General features: G+C 41.5%; 1 protein-coding gene across 9 annotated transcripts in view; it reads left to right on the plus strand.

Annotated features, from left to right (window-relative positions):
* SLC44A5 (solute carrier family 44 member 5) overlaps positions 1–18,645 on the plus strand; it is a 514,570-nt gene that overhangs the window by 91,646 nt on the left and 404,279 nt on the right. Inside the window, exon 1 of one of the 9 annotated variants that reach the window (XM_057303117.2) lies at positions 16,172–16,526. The exons of the other annotated variants lie outside the window; for them this stretch is intronic. Within the exon in view, the coding sequence (XP_057159100.1) occupies positions 16,493–16,526 (34 nt within the window). The 5' untranslated portion in view covers positions 16,172–16,492. Of the gene's footprint in view, positions 1–16,171; positions 16,527–18,645 lie in introns of those variants that run through there. 9 annotated transcript variants of the gene reach the window in all.

Here is an 18,645-nt window from a genome sequence, read left to right on the forward strand (position 1 = left end):
ATTTATTGAATATTTTATGAGAATGTCTCTAAAGAAGTAAGTATAAGATGATCCGTAAAGAGCTCAAGTCTGTACTGAAGAGGCAAGGTAAAGAAAAATTTACATGATGACATAAGCATCATATGAACAAAGTTTCAGAGTTCAGAGACACGGAGAAAATAATGGGGCTGAAATAGAAGGGAATTCTTCATGGAAAAGGTAGCCTTATCCAGGACTGAAGGGTGGGTAATATGTGCACAGGAAGGGAAAAGTTGGCTTCTCCTTAAAATTAAATTTCGCAAGTGCTTATGATTTGTCGTCAGTGAGTCCAGGCACTGCAGAGAAAATAAGGATGAGTGATACTGTCCAGGCAGGGTGGCTCATCCATGTAATCCAGCACTTTGGGAGGCCAAGGTGGGCAGATTGTTTGAGCTCAGGAGCTTGAGGCCAGCCTGGGCAACATGGTAAAAACTTATCTCTACAAAAAATACAAAAATTGGCTGGGCGCAGTGGCTCATGTCTGTAATCCCAGTGCTTTGGGGGGCCGAGGCAGGTGGATCACCTGAGGTCAGGAGTTCAAGACCAGCCTGGCCAAGATGGTGAAATGCCGTCTCTACTAAAAATACAAAAATTAGCTGGGTGCAGTGGAGTGGGCCTGTAATCCCAGCTACTCGGGAGGCTGAGGCAGGAGAATTGGGAGGCAGAGGTTACAGTGAGCTGAGATTGTGCCATTGCACTCCAGCCTGGGTGACAGAGCAAAACTCTGTCTCAAAAAAAAAAAAAAAAAATTAGCCAGGTGTGGTGGTGCATGCCTATAGTCCCAGCTACTTGGGAGACAGAAGTGAGAGGATAGCTTGAGCCCAGGAGGTGGAGGTTGCAGTGAGATGAGATTAGGCTGCTGCACTCCAGTCTAAGTGACAGAGCGAGACCCCGTCTCAAAAAAAAAAGAGTGATATTATCTCTGTCTTAAGGAAGTCACAGATACCCTAGCAGTAATAATACAAGAAAGGATATGGTAGACAACAAGATGCACTGTTGGAAAAGTTAACAACAAAACAATATGTTTCCCATTCTAAAGAGAGGAACCAGACCATTCATGTTGAACTTTCAAAGTTCAAGGTTCTAAACTAGTTCTGCCAGCTGCAGTGATTCACTCCTCTCTAGTCTACATAAGAAGTTGAGGTTGAAGAGAAAGAGATTTATTTGGTGAGAAATTGACAGTGTTTTACATTTCACCCACCTTAAGTACCAGCCTCTGATGGAGAAGAGGATGTATTTTTTGATGGTACAAATCCCCTAAATAGACACTGCAGAGCATGCTCGGAGAAGTGGAAATTGCCTCAGTGCTGGCACAGCAAGAATTTCAGACCCTGAAGAATATGGCTCCCTGGATAGGCGACTTAATGCCTTCTGTTGGTGTTCTAAGTTGTTTCTGAGTATTGACATAGTTGGGGACCTGAAAGACAGTGAGTCCATGTCTTTCTCTGACCTGGAAAATTGGGTGGTTGCCAATTCCTCTGAACCTCAGGTGAGCTTCTGTGAAATACACTTAAAGCATGGGGAGTTGCATCCACTGATCTCTTCTTATTTTATTTTTATCAATGACGGTTTATTTACTCTTTGGGAGTAAACAGGTAAAAACAACCTTCTGTAGAAGCCAAGTTGTCTTTTCACCTGTCCTTGAATTTGGACCAGTCAGATAGCCCAGTAATAGTAATAATAATAATAATAATAGTGAAAAAAGGCAGAATGTGGTAGATGCACAATCCTCTCTCCTCAGGTTAAGGAGAGGCTTTTCTAGAGGACCACTTGGAAAGCTTTTGCATGTCTCCAGGAACTTGAGCATCTTACCAGTGAATATTCTAAAGCTGAGATGCTGTGGCTGGAACTGCCCAGTCTGGCGGCTAAACACGCAGGTGGCTGCTTTGTGACTGGGCTGTACTTCCTCATGTGGCAGGCCAATGGTGAATGTTTCTGAGACTTGATAAGGACCCTATGGAAATGATTGTAACCAAGAGTACTTGCCTGAAGGACAGGAACTGAGGGGTGGACCCCAGAAATCCAGCAGGCAGACAGAAAAGAGGCAGACAAGCCAATTGCCTGGGATTGATGAGAAACCCACAAAGGCACCCTACAGAGTCAGCTATTGTATTTCTGGCACCCAGAGGGCCCTGCAGGTAGATTACAACTGTAGCCATCACAAAAGCTGTGCTGCATTTTCCCAACTGTTACCCTCCTACCCACAGATATCAGAAACAATGACTAGCAAATTGGGGGGATGGAGCTAGAAAAAGAAAAGCTAATTTTACCTCCTACTTACATAGGCTGGGGATAGAAGAAATTTAAATTTGAGTTTTGAGTTTGAAATTATATTCAATGGAGATGTATCTTGTGCTTTCTAACTTGCTTTTAATGGTGTTGTGTGGTTCTCAGTTGGTTTTCTCAGCTTTGCATTCTTCCCTTTCATCTTCAATACTGTTTTACACCTTATTTCTTTAAAAATTGATTTTATGTTCTCATTAACTTTTATATCATGAAGCACTGGCTGGAAATTATTTCTTTGTGAAGTTCTGCTTACTTCCAGCATGGTTTTTCATCTGTATTTGTATCCTTCTTTCTCATGTGTATTTATTTTTGCTGATAACGTGTTTGCAAAGTTATTGTGTCCCTTCTTTTTATCTTTTAAAATACAGCAGTTTTGTTTAGGCCTTCTCTTCGCTGTGCTATAGTGTGAGTGAATTCCACTTGCTTTTCTATTACCTTAGATTCAAGGAGGAAGAAAGAGCTCAACTGTGGCTGTGTACGGTTGGAGGAGGATCCACACTCTACTCTCTTCTGGAATTTTAGTAAATGTTTTCTGTGCTAAAATCTTAATCTATTGGAGTTTATATTCATTACACTGAGAAGTATTCTTGGGTTTTGGATTATTTCTTCTAATCAACATGGAGCCCAGATTCTTTGTTTGCTTTAAAGAAAGTAATCTGGAATTTGGTTTTGTTCGTTGAGTTCTCTATTTCAATGTCATTAGCTTGTTTTATGTTTCCCTTTCCATATTTGCCCATTTCTCCCCAGTAGCAATTTCTCTTCCTCCCAAGCTCCTCTCTCTTATCTTCTGGGAAAAAAATAAACAACATAGGAAGTACATGGAGGTTACTTCCCTTCAGGCACTACACATGCTTCTTCTCCACTTTCCCTCCCTTAGAGACTCTTGTCCTAATTATTTTCTATTTTTTTCTTCCTTTCTGCTATATCACTATTTATTGTTGGAGATAATTAACTATGGGTGTTTATGATTGTTCTGCATCCTCTCCTTTTTCACCCAGCTGGAAGATGCCAAAAGGGAGATTTCCAATAGTTCCCTTTTCTGGTAGAACATGCAACTTGTTGAGATGGGACTTTTCCCCTCTTGCAAAATTCTTTGTCTCCTCTAAGGGTTACTCATATTTCATCTAAAGCTACCTTTACCATGTTATAGTGTAGGAGTAGGTGGTTATACTTTTCAGAGTTTTGTTTGCTCGCCTTCCCTACAAAGTGCTTGTTTGGAGGACGACATTAAGAGGTTTGCCATACTGTTCTAAGCTTTATTCTGTAAATTCTTGAAAACTTCTTTGTGTCTTTCTTTGATGGCTACAATTTTTTGAATGTTATGACATGAACCTTTCTCTTGTTTGAATGCTATTTACTTTTTTTGCTGCTTTAGTTTTTCTCATTTGCTATTCATATAATTAAGTTATGTGGGAAGGATATTTTTAAATATTTGGCTGAAATCCAATATCGAAACGTTAAACTCTCTTATTGCCATTTGTCAGTTGTAGAAATTAAAGGTCATAATGTTTAAGTGATTTGCTTGAAACACAGCTTATGGAAGAAAGAGGCAAGGTAGAGGCATGATTTGAATCTAGACCTGTCTTTTATCCTGTAATCAATATTCTATTCTGTAATCAATGAAAAGTAGACAGGATTTTTAAATAGGTGACTGATGAAATGAAACATTAATTTTAGGTTTGGGAACTAGCATGTGGTCTGATACAGATATGTGAAATCAATTTGCAGAGAGGGAACTATGAAAGCAGTGAAACAAATTTGGAAGGTTTTATAAAATCAGATATAAAGCAATGAGAACCTGAGGCAGAGGGAAACTTCTTTCATATCCTAAAGTTTTGAATTTGGTAATTAGAATCTTTTTCTGCATAGGTTTCTAGGGTGCCATCACTCTGCCTATCACCTACTCAAACTTGTAAGAATTTTGTAAAATTAGGAAGCTGTGGGTTAGAAGGCAAGGCACAGACTAGCTTCTAGTCATTTCTTTCGCCACGTACTAGCTGTAAGACCTATGTTAAATCATTTCAACTTGCTGGGCCTCAGTTTCCTTAGGTTTAAACTGAGAAAACTGAATTAGATGGACTATAAATTCTCTTTCAACTCATACTAGATGCTCAAGAAAAGCTGAATGAATGAATCAATGAATAATATTCCAAAGAATAAAGGAAGAGTTTCCTTTCCTGTGCAAATGGGAAAACTTAGAATCTGTCAAATGAAGAAAAAAAAGAGATTTGGGTTATTAACAGCTCTTCAATTAAAAAGTATTTATTAAATATCTATTATATACAAATTTCCCTTCTTCTTTAATTTTTATTTTTAATAGAGATGTGGTCTTGCTCTGTTGGTCAGGCTGGAGTGGGTGGCGTGATCATAATTCACTCTAGCTTCGTACTCCTGGTTTCAAGCAATCCTCCTGCCACAGCCTTCTAAGTAGCTGGGACTACAGGTGTGTGCCACCATGCCTGGATATTTAAAAAAATTTTTTTTTGTACAGACAAGGTCTCGCTATATTGCCTAGGCTAGGTCTTGAACTCCTGGCCTCAAATGATCCTCCCACCTTGGCCTCCTAAAGTGCTGGAATTACAGGTGTGAGCCACCACTCTTAGTCCCTTTCTTCGTTGTAACTTGACATTCAGGGGCTCCCTAATCTGATCCCAAAATACTATTGCAACCCTATCCCCTACTGCTCTTGTTAAGGATTACTTACCACTGAACTAGGAACTAAGTTCCTATTATAATGACTAAGACAAAATCTCAACCCAAACAGACCTTCTAGTTTGATACAGAGACAGATATCCACACAGATAATCAAGATATAATGTAAATGAAATAAATCTTAATGATAAAGGTATAACCAACATGTTACGGTAATACACAAAGGGAACCATTACTTCTCAGAAAATGAGTACCATTTATGACTCAAGGGATGACTAGGACTTTAAAAGATGGAGATGGGAAGTGAAAAAACAATGTGATTGAAAGCAAACCCATATGAACATATGTGGCATATTTAAGGAATTATAAAGAATCCAGTGTGCCTAGAACATAGAATGTTGAGGGCAGAGAGTAGAAGAGAGGAGGCTGGGAAGGTGAACTGGTGCCAGGTAGTAGAGAACTTTACATGACATAGGAAACTCATGCTGTACTATAAAAGCTTTAAGAACAGAAACATAATATGCTTTGCTCAGAGTAATGTGAAGATAACCAAGGCATCAATGTGAAGATGGATTAGAGAGGTGAAAGAATGGAGTCAGGGAGATCAATTAAGTTTCAAGGAGAAGAAATTAAAAGAATTAAAGTTAAATGTGGTGTTGCTAGAACAGAGAGAAGGGACTGAGCTAATGAAAAGTAAGCCCAGGGAAGCAATAAAGATTTGGCTAGAAAAGGCAGGCTGAGAGGATGTACATGGAAAAGCAAGCAAATAGAATTCATCAAAAATTATATATTTGGCTTATTTTCTTGCAGCCCTCTGTGTGCACGGCTTGAGTATAGAGAACAACGGGAAGAGCAACACAAGAGTAGGCTGGAAAGAGTCATGAATCAGATCATTCCTGTGTAGGCATCTTGAGTGTTTGAACTGTTTTTCTATGAGCAATGGAACACCATTGCAGGTATATTAGCAGGAGAGAGAGAGATGGTCAGCCTCCTCCCTTCCTCACATCTTTGTTAATTCTGGCTGGATTCCATAACACACTACTTCTTGTTTCTTATGAATCTCTTAAACTCTGTGCCCTGTTCTCCTTCTCTCAAATCCTTGTTACAAAACACACATCTAGATGAATCTGATCACTGACCTTCTCTGGTCCTTTACATTGATGGAGCAAAATAAAATGATTTCAGGCTTGATTCTACTCTAAATAAATCCATTGCCTTTAACAGCATCTTGACCCTAATAGTGACTAAGATTCTTTCAATGTTTTCTTAATTATTCCTTTCCCCTGTTCTCCACAGTAGGCATCTAAAATCATTTCTGGTTTTCTCAGATGTTCTTCCCCACAACCTACTTCCTCAAACTCAGCAGATAACTATATGCCCTACTTCAAAGAGAAAATAGAAGCGCACAGAAACTTTCTTAACTTCTTGCCACCATATCTACAAACTGTACCCAGACCCACCTGGTGCACCAGTTAGGAAAGTGACTGCAAATATCAGTAAACACAACAGCAATTTAAACTACAGAAGCTTATGGTTTCTTACATTGGAAGGCTGGAGTCAGAAACTACAGGGGTATGGTGAAGATTTAGGATGGTAACTAGGGGACTAGAGTACCAGAAATAAATAGACAGGAGTACCAGAAAATAAATAAATAAGAGACGCAGCATCACTGATAGTCCAGCTTCACTGGCCCAAATAGGGGCTCCAAAATTGCTGATCCTATTATTTTTTATTATGGGAGTTGTCAAAAGTCACAAAGTGTATCATTTGACAAGTTGCAACCAGAATCCAGATTTTCCGATTCAATATGCTTTGGTAACCCTAGTGAAGATAGTATTTTTGGCCTGCGAAACCAATGAATATTTAATTCCTAATAAACCCTTTGCCCTGTGGCTAATTACGCCTTGAATTAGTGGCATTTGTTACTTCTGGAAAGGCATAATCCACCTAGAGAAAAGGGATCTTTCTTCAGTTTTTGAATTGCAAGGCCAATTTTCTTGAGCCCTTTGTGAGACAATTGTCATGAAATCCAGGATTTTTGAAAGGAGGAAATAGTTTCTGGTTTCTAAGTTCCAAAAGTAGCCCTTTATAAACCAAAAGGAAAATTTAGCTCTTTGGAAATAGAATATTACAACAAGTCATAATGTAGAAGGCATGGAGGAGATGATACAAGGGAAGTCCCACCATATGAAAAGTAGAAAGTCCTAGGGGAGGAGTTAAGGGGTGTGTGTGGGAGACAAGTAAGTGAGAGATGATGCAGTGCCCTTTACTCACAGTGCAACTCAGTGGGTTCATAGTTTTTGCGGGAACTTTGGAACATCAGTAGCTGAGAGGTTGGAAGTCTCTGAGAGAAGCGCTGTGTCAATGTGAGGTGACCACAGCAGAATAAAAATGGTGGCCGAACAGTGACTGGTGCACGTTATGGAAGAGATCTAGGGTTCCTTAGTGACCCTGAGGAGATATAAAGGGTAATTTAGAAATAAGCATTCATATACTTGCCATAAGTCACAGCAGAGCTGGTTTCAGTAGAGGTCTGTGTTCAAAGGAACATCATAGTGATGGCTGTGAGTGGGCAGCTCAAAATTGAGGTTCAGAGAGAAGATATCGCTAAGTCTCAGAGGACCCGTAGCATCAGTGATCATCCTCTTCTAGTGGAAGAAGTTTAGCTCTAATTTTCAAGGTCCAGATTTTCAACTGGAGCCAGAAGGACTCAGTGGTTGTTTCAGAGGACTTTGGCAAAAGCAGTGCTCGTTTTCATTCTCCAGATTTCCTCTTCTCTAATGGCCTACTGACCTCCCCTAGAGAGATATCTTTGGGAGAGAAGAGGGTACAGAAGAAAGATTGGAGAAGAGCCCCTCTAGTGTAAACTCCATTTGTAATAAAGCCTTAGCACTCTGAAAAAAAAATTAATGACTAACATATGAGGTAATATTTTGAGACCATATGCATATCATGTTCCCAACAACCTTTTATCCAATGATTTTGGCATCCGTTGATTTCATAGTTATTACATCGGGCATTGCAAAATGATGACTTTGTAATTCTATCATTTCTTCTACATTTATTAGCTCATATTCTTCTAAAAATAGTTAATATTTAGTTAATATTTTCTCTTTTGACTATCACTATGGACTTATACATTTTATTTTATTCAATGTATTAGAATACATTATCATAGTTAATCTTTTTGGGGCTCAGCTCTTCATATGTTTGATCAGTAGACAACCACTTCAAGCTGGCTCCTTTGTCCTTTTAACATGATCTAATTAGTCTAAATTCTTTTGTGTTTTCTGACACATCAATATGTTCCAGGTTTACCTGGTACTTTCCCTGCTGCAGACCTGGAGTCATTTTTCCAAGGATCCCTGTTTCTTTTAGTGAATGATCGTATTTAGAAACCAAGATGTGGGTGTCTTCTGTGCTCATGGCTATGGAGTACATTGCTTGTAGGTTCTTGAATTACTTTTAAATGGAAAGTTTCAGTATCAGTCCCCAACTCAATGAGGGGCTCCAGAGCACAACTGAGGTGTGGTGTGCAAATTTAACTCTCAACCAGTTCTATAGCTATATCATTAGTTTATAGGGCTTATTCCAATTACCTATACAAGAACCAGGCTGGTACTTTTAAGTGTAAATTATATTATACCATTTCTCTGCTTAATATTATCATGTCCTAAGCTTCAGCCACATTGGTCCTTCAGTTCATCTCATTCAGGAGGTTCTGAAGTTGAAAGTGTCCAAGATGGTCCATTTTAAAAAAAAACCTTATCCTTTGAGACTTTCAAATTTTTGTGTATGTTTTATAATATATAATATATCAGTACAATAGTATACACAATATAAAAGTAACCAGATAAATGTAGTTGAAGAAGTGTGAGAAATTTTTAAAAAATTGGTGGGATGCTTGGTCAGTTTGGAATTTAGAAATTACTGCTCTGATCTTGAATTTCCTACCTGGGCCTTTCAGCATGCTGTTTTCCCTGCCTGGAGCAGTCTTTTCCCTACTTTTTGCCTAGTTCATTTCTGTCATTCATTTCTCTTTTTAAACATCACATTCTTAGAGGAATCTTCCTTGACACTCTCAATCTAAATTATGCTATATGTTGCCCTCTCCTATAGCACTATGTTTTTTGTTTTTCTTCTCATAGAACTTGTAACAATTTGTAATTATCTATTTATTTGGTTAATTCTATCTCCCTTGTAAAACTGTAAATACTATGAATGTATGAACTATGCTGTTTTATTTCTCCATTATATAACCAATCACTTAAAAGAATGACTAGCATATAGTTTTACTCAATGCATATTTGTTGAATAAATGTTGGATGGTTACTGCATAAAGAGAAGTAGAAAAAAGAAGGCAAGGAAAAATACAATTTGGTTCATTGTCAAAAATATCTCAGAAGCATTTAGTTAATTGGTATGCCATTCGTTTTTTATGCAAATGATTCACTCATATATGAGGGAATGAGTTGGTAAACTGAGCCAAGGACCAAAGTTATAAACAAATTATAATGGGACAACTTAAGAACACTTTGGAGGTAAATTGATTAATTGGAAGCTGGCAGGAGTAATATAGAAAATTCTGTCCTAGAGCAGGCCAACTGGAGTATTAAAGAAACCAATTCTAGTTGTTTATGTATTTTTCAGAAAACCTTGAGAGTTTAACGGTGGATTATACACAACTATCTCTATGTAATGTCTGACAGTGTCCTTCCATTCATACTCTGTCTCACTCAAGCCAAGTCTGTGCCATTTCTCTTGGTGAAATTTCTGGGTTATATGATTAGATAACTAGCTTTAAGATTTCTTGGCCATCCCAAATGCTTTCTTTTTTTCTTTATTTTTTTGGGGGGGTTTCTGTGGAGTTGAACTGCAATAAGCAGACACTTCACTGTGAGTACAAAAAAGTGCCCTATTAATTAACTCCTTCTAGAGGAATGCAATTCTAGAGGTTCGATGACAGTTGGCAAATTGAACTTGGCAAAATTAAACAAAATTTTCCTCTGCACAGATTGAGCACAATATTTTTAATTGCTAGTAGTAATAGTAGTGTTATGGGTACTTTGAAAGCAGTAAAGTGTTGGGGGTGGGGCGAGGAGGACTCTCTTTGTGAAGGTTTTATCTAAGAAACCCAGAATTTGCATTTAAGCCCTTCAATGATGTTTCTGAATTTCATATCTTTCTGCCCAATTCAAACACACATAAATGAAATTGCATGTTTTCTGAGTTAAGGATCATCAATGTGATAATCAGAATGGAGTAAAGAGATTAAAAATTCTACAGGGTCTCACCCGAAGACCTTCTGTTTAATTCAGGTGAAATTTTATTATAGTAAGTATCTGTGTCAGTCACAAGAAAGGGAAGAAGTGTTATTTAAGTCTCATGTGTACATAATGGTGTGTGGCATGGGGTAGGAAGCCAACCTCAGTTTCTCCGCCCCTTCATATGTTAATTGAGTCTGTAAGTGCCAGAAACAAATTTTTTAAAAAATGGACTAGCTGGCTGATCTCATTCTCTTTCAACTATTATTTCTATTTTAACCTTTCTAGTCACAGAATTGTACAGTCCCTAAAAACCTCAGCTGAGGTGAATATTATGATTTTTTTGTGTGTAAAAATTTAAAATACAATGTGGTTTTTCAACAGTGGGGCAAGTTTGGATCATTTGACATCCTTCGATGTTACAGTATTATTAAAATCGGTGGGACATTTGTTATTTCTTTTTATTTTTCTCTAAACTACAGTAGTTAATTTATGCACAGGTATTCAATGTAAAATATTTCAGTCAAAAATACTCTTCTGTGGGTCATATTTTTCAACCTTTTCACTGCAATTTCACTAACAAACATTCATGGCAATCATGCTTTGTGTACTATGAATTATATTTTCATTTTTGTCTTTAGTATAATTTGTATAAGTTCATTATTCCTATTGAGCTTACTTAATACTTCCACGTAGGAACATGTATTCCTTTCCTCATTTTGACTATTTCTTACTTTATGTGTAGTCTTGGCATGGCTAGAAAAATCTAAGAATAATGATTATACTACATGTAACTAATGTTACCATTTCAGTTCTGTGTCTATTTTTCAAAAGGGTTCATTCAGAACTATCCTTTAAGGGAAATAGAGATGAGGCCAGTTTTGTCCTTGTCATCATCTTCATTGTCAGAACCTTGTCATCACTATCAGGAAAAATGTGTGTCTCTCTGCCCAGAAGAACCACATGTGACTTAAAAATTATTTCATTTACTGTGATCATTCTCATTGATGGCTTCAAGAATAGCCAGAAATTCTATCCATATACAGAAAACTGAAACTGGACCCCTTCCTTATACCTTATACAAAAATTAACTCAAGATGGATTAAAGACTTAAATTAAGACCTAAAACCATGAAAACCCTAGAAGAAAATGTAGGCAGTACATTTCAGGACATAGGCATGGGCAAAGATTTTATGACTAAAACATCAAAAACAATGGTGGCAACAAAAGCTAAAATTGACAAATGGGATCTAAGTAAACTAAAGGGCTTCTGCACAGCAAAAGAAACTATCATCAGAGTGCAAAGGCAACCTACAGAATGGGAGAAAATTTTTGCTATCTATCTGTCTGACAAAGGGCTAATATCCAGAATCTACAAAGAATTTAAATAAATCTACAAGAAAAAAACAAACAACCCTATCAAAAAGTGGGCAAAGGATATGAACAGACACTTCTTGAAAGAAGACATTTGTGTGGCCAGGAAACATATGAAAAAATGCTCATCATCACTGGTTATTAGACAAATGCAAATCAAAACCACAATGAGATACCAGCTCATGCCAGTTAGAATGGTGATCATTAAAAAGGAAATAACAGATGCTGGAGAGGATGCGGAGAAATAGGAACACTTTTACACTGTTGGTGGGAGTGTAAATTAGTTCAACCATTGTGGAAGACAGTGTGGTGATTCCTCAAGGATCTAGAATCAGAAATACCAATTTGACCCAGCAATCCCATTACTGGGTATATATCCAAAGGATTACAAATCATTCTACTATAAAGACACATGCACATGTATGTTTATTGCAGCACTATTTACGATAGCAAAGACTTGGAACCAACCCAAAGGCCCAACAATGATAGACTGGATAAAGAAAATGTGGCACATATACACCATGGAATACTGTGCAGCCATAAAAAAGGGTGAGTTCAGGTCCTTTGGAGGGACATGGATGAAGCTGGAAACCATCATTCTCAGCAAACTAACACAGGAACAGAAAACCAAACACCACATGTTGTCAATCATAAGTGGGAGTTGAACAATAAGAACACATGGACACAGGGAGAGGAACATCACACAATGGGGCCTGTCAGTGGGTGGGGGACTAGGGGAGGGATAGGATTACGATAAATACCTAATGTAGATGATGGGTTGATGGATGCAGCAAACCACCATGGCACGTGAATACCTATGTAACAAACCTGCACATTCTGCACATGTATCCCAGAACTTAAAGTATAATAATAAGAATAGCCAGAAATTTAGAAACACCTATCACACAAATCATTTTTATAAATCATAATTAATTGCACCCAAGGCCTTGGTCATCTCTAATTCTAGGGACATTAGATGCCATCAGAATTAGAACCATACTCAAGGATTTGATTCAGCCCTTGCTGTTTGGGGGTTAAAAGCAATTGATGAAATTTAAAAACAGACACATGGACACATAGCTCATAGTCTACATATTATTGGCAGTTGCGTTCTGTTAGGCCTACCCTTTTTTGTGTTTGTGTGTTTTTTTTAATGTATTAATCAACATCAAAAAGAATATTTCACCAGAAAATTTGGATTTCTGACTCCTGAAAAATCAGAATTCTTACAGCCCCGAGGTTTTCATTCCCACAAGGCATCCTGCAGCTGACTAGTGGTACACGCCCTCTCAGTTCTCTACAGTCCCCTTCCCTTGGTCAAGTACATCTATACAGCAACACACTGCATAATGACATTTCAGTCAATGATGGACTGAATGTATGACAGTGGTCCCATAAATTCATAATACTGCATTTTTACCGCACCTTTTCTTTCTTCCTTCCTTCGTTCCTTCCTCCCTGCCTCCCTCCCTCCTGCTCTCCCTCCCTTACTTCCTTCCTTCCATCCTCCCGTCTCACTCCCTGCCTCCCTCCCACTCTCCCTTCCTCCCTCCCCTTCTTCCTTCCTTCTTTCCTTCCTTCCTTCCTCCCTCCCTCCCACTCTCCCTCCCCCCTCCTTCTTTGCTTCCCTTCCTTCCCTTCTCTCCCTTCCTCCCTCCCTTCCTTCCTTCCTTCCTTCCTTCCTTCTTTCCTTCCCCCCCTTTTTTTTTGAGACAGAGTTTCGCTCTTGTTGCCCAGACTGGAGTGCAATGGTGCAGTCTCAGCTCACTGCAACCTCCATATCCCAGGTTCAAGCGATTCTCCTGTCTCAGCCTCCCAAGTAACTGGGATTACAGGTACCTGCCACCACACCCAGCTAATTTTTGTATTTTTTGTGGAGATGGGGTTTCACCATGTTGGCCAGGCTGGTCGTGAACTCCTGACTACAGGTGATCCACCCATCTCAGCCTCCCAAAGTGCTAGGATTACAGGCTGAGCCACCATGCCCAGCCTTTTATGGCACCTTTTCTATGTTTGGATATGTTTGGATACACAAATACTTAGCATTGTTTTACAATTGCCTATAATATTCAGTATAGTAACATCTTCTACAGGTTTGTAGCTGAGGAGCAATGGATTATACCACATAGCCTAAGTGTATAGTAGGCTATACCATGTATGTTTGTTTAAGTATACTTTATGGTGTTTGCATAAGGATGAAATCACCTAAAGACACATTTCTCAGAATGTATTTCCATTGTTAAGCAATGCATGAGTGTATATTTATACTGATGGTGTCATGTATTCTGTCTTACTGTTCCCTGCAGTCATTCTAATTGCAACCCTTGAACAAAAACACACAGTGTGGGCTATAGGGGAAACACTTGGCCTGGAAATCCAGGGCCTGGGTAGTTGTGGCCTTAATGTCTTTTGGTCTCAGTTTCCTCATCTGTTCAGCAGGGCTGAATAAACCTCTTTTGATGATCTTATATGATTGTCGTGACCTTAATTGAGATAATGCATGTAAGGACACTTTGAAGTGCTAACAGTGTAAAAGCATATTAATCACATCCGTGTACCAAAAATAGTCCTAACTAGTCAACTAAATTTGAGTCTCCTCTGTTGAGAATAGTACTGACATTGTGGAAGGAATAAATTAGAAAAAGGAAACCATTCCTGGTCTGAAGCAGAAATATTCTATTTCAATAGGCAGCTAGTGTCGTGGAGAGAGCTGGGTATTGAGTTAAAAGAGTTACACCGAAGCTGTATGCAAGTTATCATACCTCCACGAATCCCATTTCACCGTCTGTAAAACCTAGAAGACAGGACCTGCTTTTCAACTCATGGGTGCGGTCATGATTAAATGAAATAAAGTATGTGAAAGTAATGAATAAACAGAAAAACATTATTCTAATATAGGCAATAATTAGTAGTTGGTGATAAAATATGAGCACATAAAATGGACTGAAATATTTACAAAGTCTAATATTTATACACAGTAAACATTTGAAGACCTAGAAGAGTAGTTTTTAATTAAATAAGAGGCAGCTGTTTGGAAGAGGAAAACTTTGAGTCAGTCTTATTTCTGATCATAAGTCTGAGAATGGGTCTATTTTGCTTATTAAAATAAACATGTTCTTTGTTTTTTATTTCTGATGCACATCTTCATTGTGAGAGGAATTGGTCATTTCACATGTTTCTAGATTATTTACTTCAATATATTACATTATATGAAGCTATATTTAGAAGGGCTGAAAAAATAACTTGTGATGATTTTGTCACTAATATCTCAGGAGCTGGAAGAAATTTTTGAGATGATATCGCACGTATCAGAAAACAGAAGAGCAGAGAGATTGAGTGACTTGTCCAAATTCTCAGAGCTACGAAGTTACAGGGCCAGAATTCACAATTGGGGTTTTTGACTTCACTGTTCTTTTTGCCGCACCACACTAGTACTGGGGCAACTTCTGGGTGGAGATATTGAATTAACTCACTGAATGTTTAGACAATCAGATTGGGCTGGGAACTGTACTAACCTAGGAGGAGGAAAGGAGAAGTATTAAGAAGGTCACTGCGAATTAGGAAGTGCGTTTTGGTGGCAATCTCACCTGCAGCATATAAAAAAAATTCGATATTGTAGCCTCTTCCCACAGTGGCACACCCTGGTAACCTCTCCCTACCCTACCCTTTAAGCGTTTCTTTTTAAGGTCCGCTACTCCTTTATATTCTTAAACTTTCGCCTGCCCTTGCAGTTCTGGGACGCCGGCAGAACTTCTTTTCATCCCTTATCAGCACGCGAGGGGAGGACAGCTCCTCCAGGAAAATGAGAACTTTCCAAAGCAAACCCCCAATCAGAGCGAGAAAGAACGTGGCCACTGTAACCAAGTTTCTGCTGGAGGCCAAGAAATCACACCTCCGGCTTCCAATTCCTCCAACACCTGAGAGCGTGAACTTTCTTCCTTCTTTTCCCACAGCCCCAAGGGAACTATCCTGGGCCCTCACTATTAAGAACTTCAGGGCCAGAACAAAGCCATTCTTGCAGGTGTCTGCCCGTGGGCTGCCTCTGGAATTCCATTTCTCTCCCCTCCATCAGACTCCTGTTTCCCTCTCCCCTCTTTCCTTCTCGGTTCGGGAGGGGCAGAGGCAACCGCGCGCTTCGGGGCTCATCGCCCGCGTGGAATTCGGGCTCGCTATCCTCGAGGAGGCTGTGGAGGAGGACGGCTCCGGGGCCGGGTCGCAAGGGACAGTGCCGTCCTCCCGCAGGTGGCCAGAGTTCTGGTTGGCCTGTGAAGACCGGTGTCTTTCGTGGGCCCAGCGCGTCCTGGCCTTTTAAGAGGGGGCTTCGAAGGCCCAGAGGAAGGCAGGCCGGACGCAGACTCCATCAGACTCTGCCTGGCTTTCTCCTTCCCGGCCCCAGATGGCCGCGGTCTCTCCGCGCCCCCCAGCAGCTCCCCGCCGCCGCCACCGTTGTCTTTCCAGTAGAGGCTGCTGGATGACGGCGCGGTAGCCGGTTGGATGGGGGCTGGCGGCTCAGACGGGACACCGGGGGTGGGGGCGTGGGGGAGGGAGGGTGTGGAGAAGGGGGAGGTCAGCGCTGGGCGGGCGCTCAGGGGACCCAGCGCTGCCCCCTCCAGCAGCAGGAGCAGCACAGCAGCCGCCGCCGCCGCAGCAGCCACCGCGTCCACAGCAGCGCAAGAGGGGGGCCAGCGGCGCGGCCGAGAGCAGAGGGGCGGCGGCGCCCGCCCCAGCCGAGCCGAGCCGAGCTGAGCGCGCAGCCCGGCCGCCGCTGCTGCCTCGCAGATGCCATCACAGCAACAAAGAGCTCGCTGAGCTGCGAGCCGCGGCGAGGGCTCGCCTGGGAGCTGCGCGGCAGCCGGAGGAAGCGCGTGGGGGGTCCGGGGGAGGGAAGGGGACAGAAGATGGCCAAGAAGAGAAAGCCCCCCAGCATCAAGGGTGAGTCCCGCTCCCTCCTCCCCTCGCCGCCTCCCCTCTCTCACCCGCCCTCTGCCCCTCGGGCCGGCCTGTTTACATCCAGGCGCGGCCAAGTGGAAGGCTCCTGCCGGGGAAGAGTTTGCCGTGTCCGGGGAGGAGGTGGGGGGAACCGCGGCGCCGCTGCACCTCCCCTGGCCTCCGGGGACACTCTGACAGGAGTTTGTGCCCCTTTTGCAACCTGGGGAAACCTGGAGACTCCTCTCACCCCACCCCTTTGCTACTCAGCGAGCTTGGGTATCTATCTGTTGCACCTCCTCGCCTCTGGGCAGTGGGGAGAGAAGCGACTGGGCTCCTAGCATCTTGTCTTTTCAGGAATCTCTCTCTCTCTCCCTCTCCTCTGTGTGTGTGTGTGTGTGTGTGTGTGTGTGTGTGTGTGTGTGTGTGTATGTGTGTGTGTGTGTGTGAGAGAGAGAGAGTTTTTCATGGTCTCTTCTATTCTTTTCTTCCAATCCCCCCTCCCTCCGCCCCTTCGTCCCTAGGGTGACAAGTTCTGCATCCATTTCCCCAACCTCCATCCTCAGGAGGAGATTGGAGCTGGCTGCCTCTCCTTTTCCCTGCGGTCAAGGGGACTTGCTACCGGCCGAGTCCCTGCAGGCTACTTCCTGCTCCCCAACCTGTCGAGACGGGCAGTGGCTCCGGCTAAGCAGTCTCCCTGTTGCTCCTTTGGAACCCGGGCTTCCAAAGTTGGAAAGTTCGCGGGGAGAAGCGATGGGGGGGAGGACAAGGAAGAGCTTGTTGTTGGGGTGACGAGGCATTGCGGCGTGGTCCGGGGCGCGACACGGGAGGGAGCCTCCTGGGCTGCGTCTTGCCCAGGGGTCGCAGAGCCGGCGCGCGGGGAGCAGGTGCAAGCCACCCGCTCCCGCAGCGCGGACTCGCAGAGGTCGCAGCTTGCCGGCTCCCTAGCTCTCGCTGGCGGACTCGCAGAGCCCGAGAGGTTGTCTGCAGCACTGCAGAGAGGTGGAAGTGGGCTCGACACCATGCGCGGTGAGGAAGGCTGTGCGCGGGGGAACTGGACCTGAGGATGGTGGCAAGGAAGGGGCGTCGTTCGAAGTTGGATTTCAACACAATGGGCCCAATGACCTGGGAGGCAGCGACTTACTGAGCCTTTGGGGTTGTATAAAAAAGGACAGGAACTCAGATGATAACTGAGGGGTGAAGGGTATTACTGAATACATTTGCTTGGACTACAGCAGCGCTCTAGGCTTTGGCGTGCTTTTTGCTTTTCCTCCCAAGTCTGGCTTGCGGGAGCTTAGCTCCGCTCTAGAGGTCACTAGGGGGACACAACTTTATCTTGGCGCATCAGCTTGCTTTTTAATTGCTCCGGAGTACTCAAAGCACTTATTGGAAAGCGTTTAAAATCATGATCTTTAATTCTTAAGAAGACATTACTATGAAAACACCTGGGATTTTTTGTTGTTAAAAATTATAACCTATGTATGACAATTTTATTGCAATGCCTTTTCTTAAAATATTATAGCTCCTGTAAAATTAGAGGGGCTTTAAATCTCTGATTCCCCCCCTCCGTAAATTAGCACATGAGTATAGAGATACACGAGTAAAGAAAGAAGAGAGAATATATTCACCTACAAACAGATTCCTCTCTTTATCATAATATCAAAGAATTAGTCTAAGCCCAGATTGACAAGGCGTATGAGCTACACTTTTGGTTCGCTCCTTTTTTATGGAACCATATGGCACGATGAGTGAAACAGAAGGATTGGTTTTCAGCACTGCTGATGTGGCTATCCATTGGCAGAAATACATTTCATTCCCACCCCAAACCTTGCAGATTGTAAATGGTCCATGAAGAGTGGAAAAAATTTTACAGTTTTACAGTACATGGTAGCCAGGGAAAATCTTACCCTTGAAATTAATAATCTTGGCAGAAGCACAAAAAGATACAATTAGATTGATGAAATGAGCTCATATAAGAGATTTGATGAAAAAGACACTTCCCCTTTATTCTTCCCTCCCCTCAAAACACCAAAAAGTTTTTGTTTTGTAGGTCAGTATGGAATCATTTGTATTTTCTTGAATAAGTTTAATTTGATAGTGAAATAATTGAAGAATAGCAGTTAAG

The sequence above is a fragment of the Pan paniscus genome, chromosome 1 (assembly GCF_029289425.2).
Source record: "Pan paniscus chromosome 1, NHGRI_mPanPan1-v2.0_pri, whole genome shotgun sequence".
NCBI classification, from domain to species: Eukaryota; Metazoa; Chordata; class Mammalia; order Primates; family Hominidae; genus Pan; species Pan paniscus.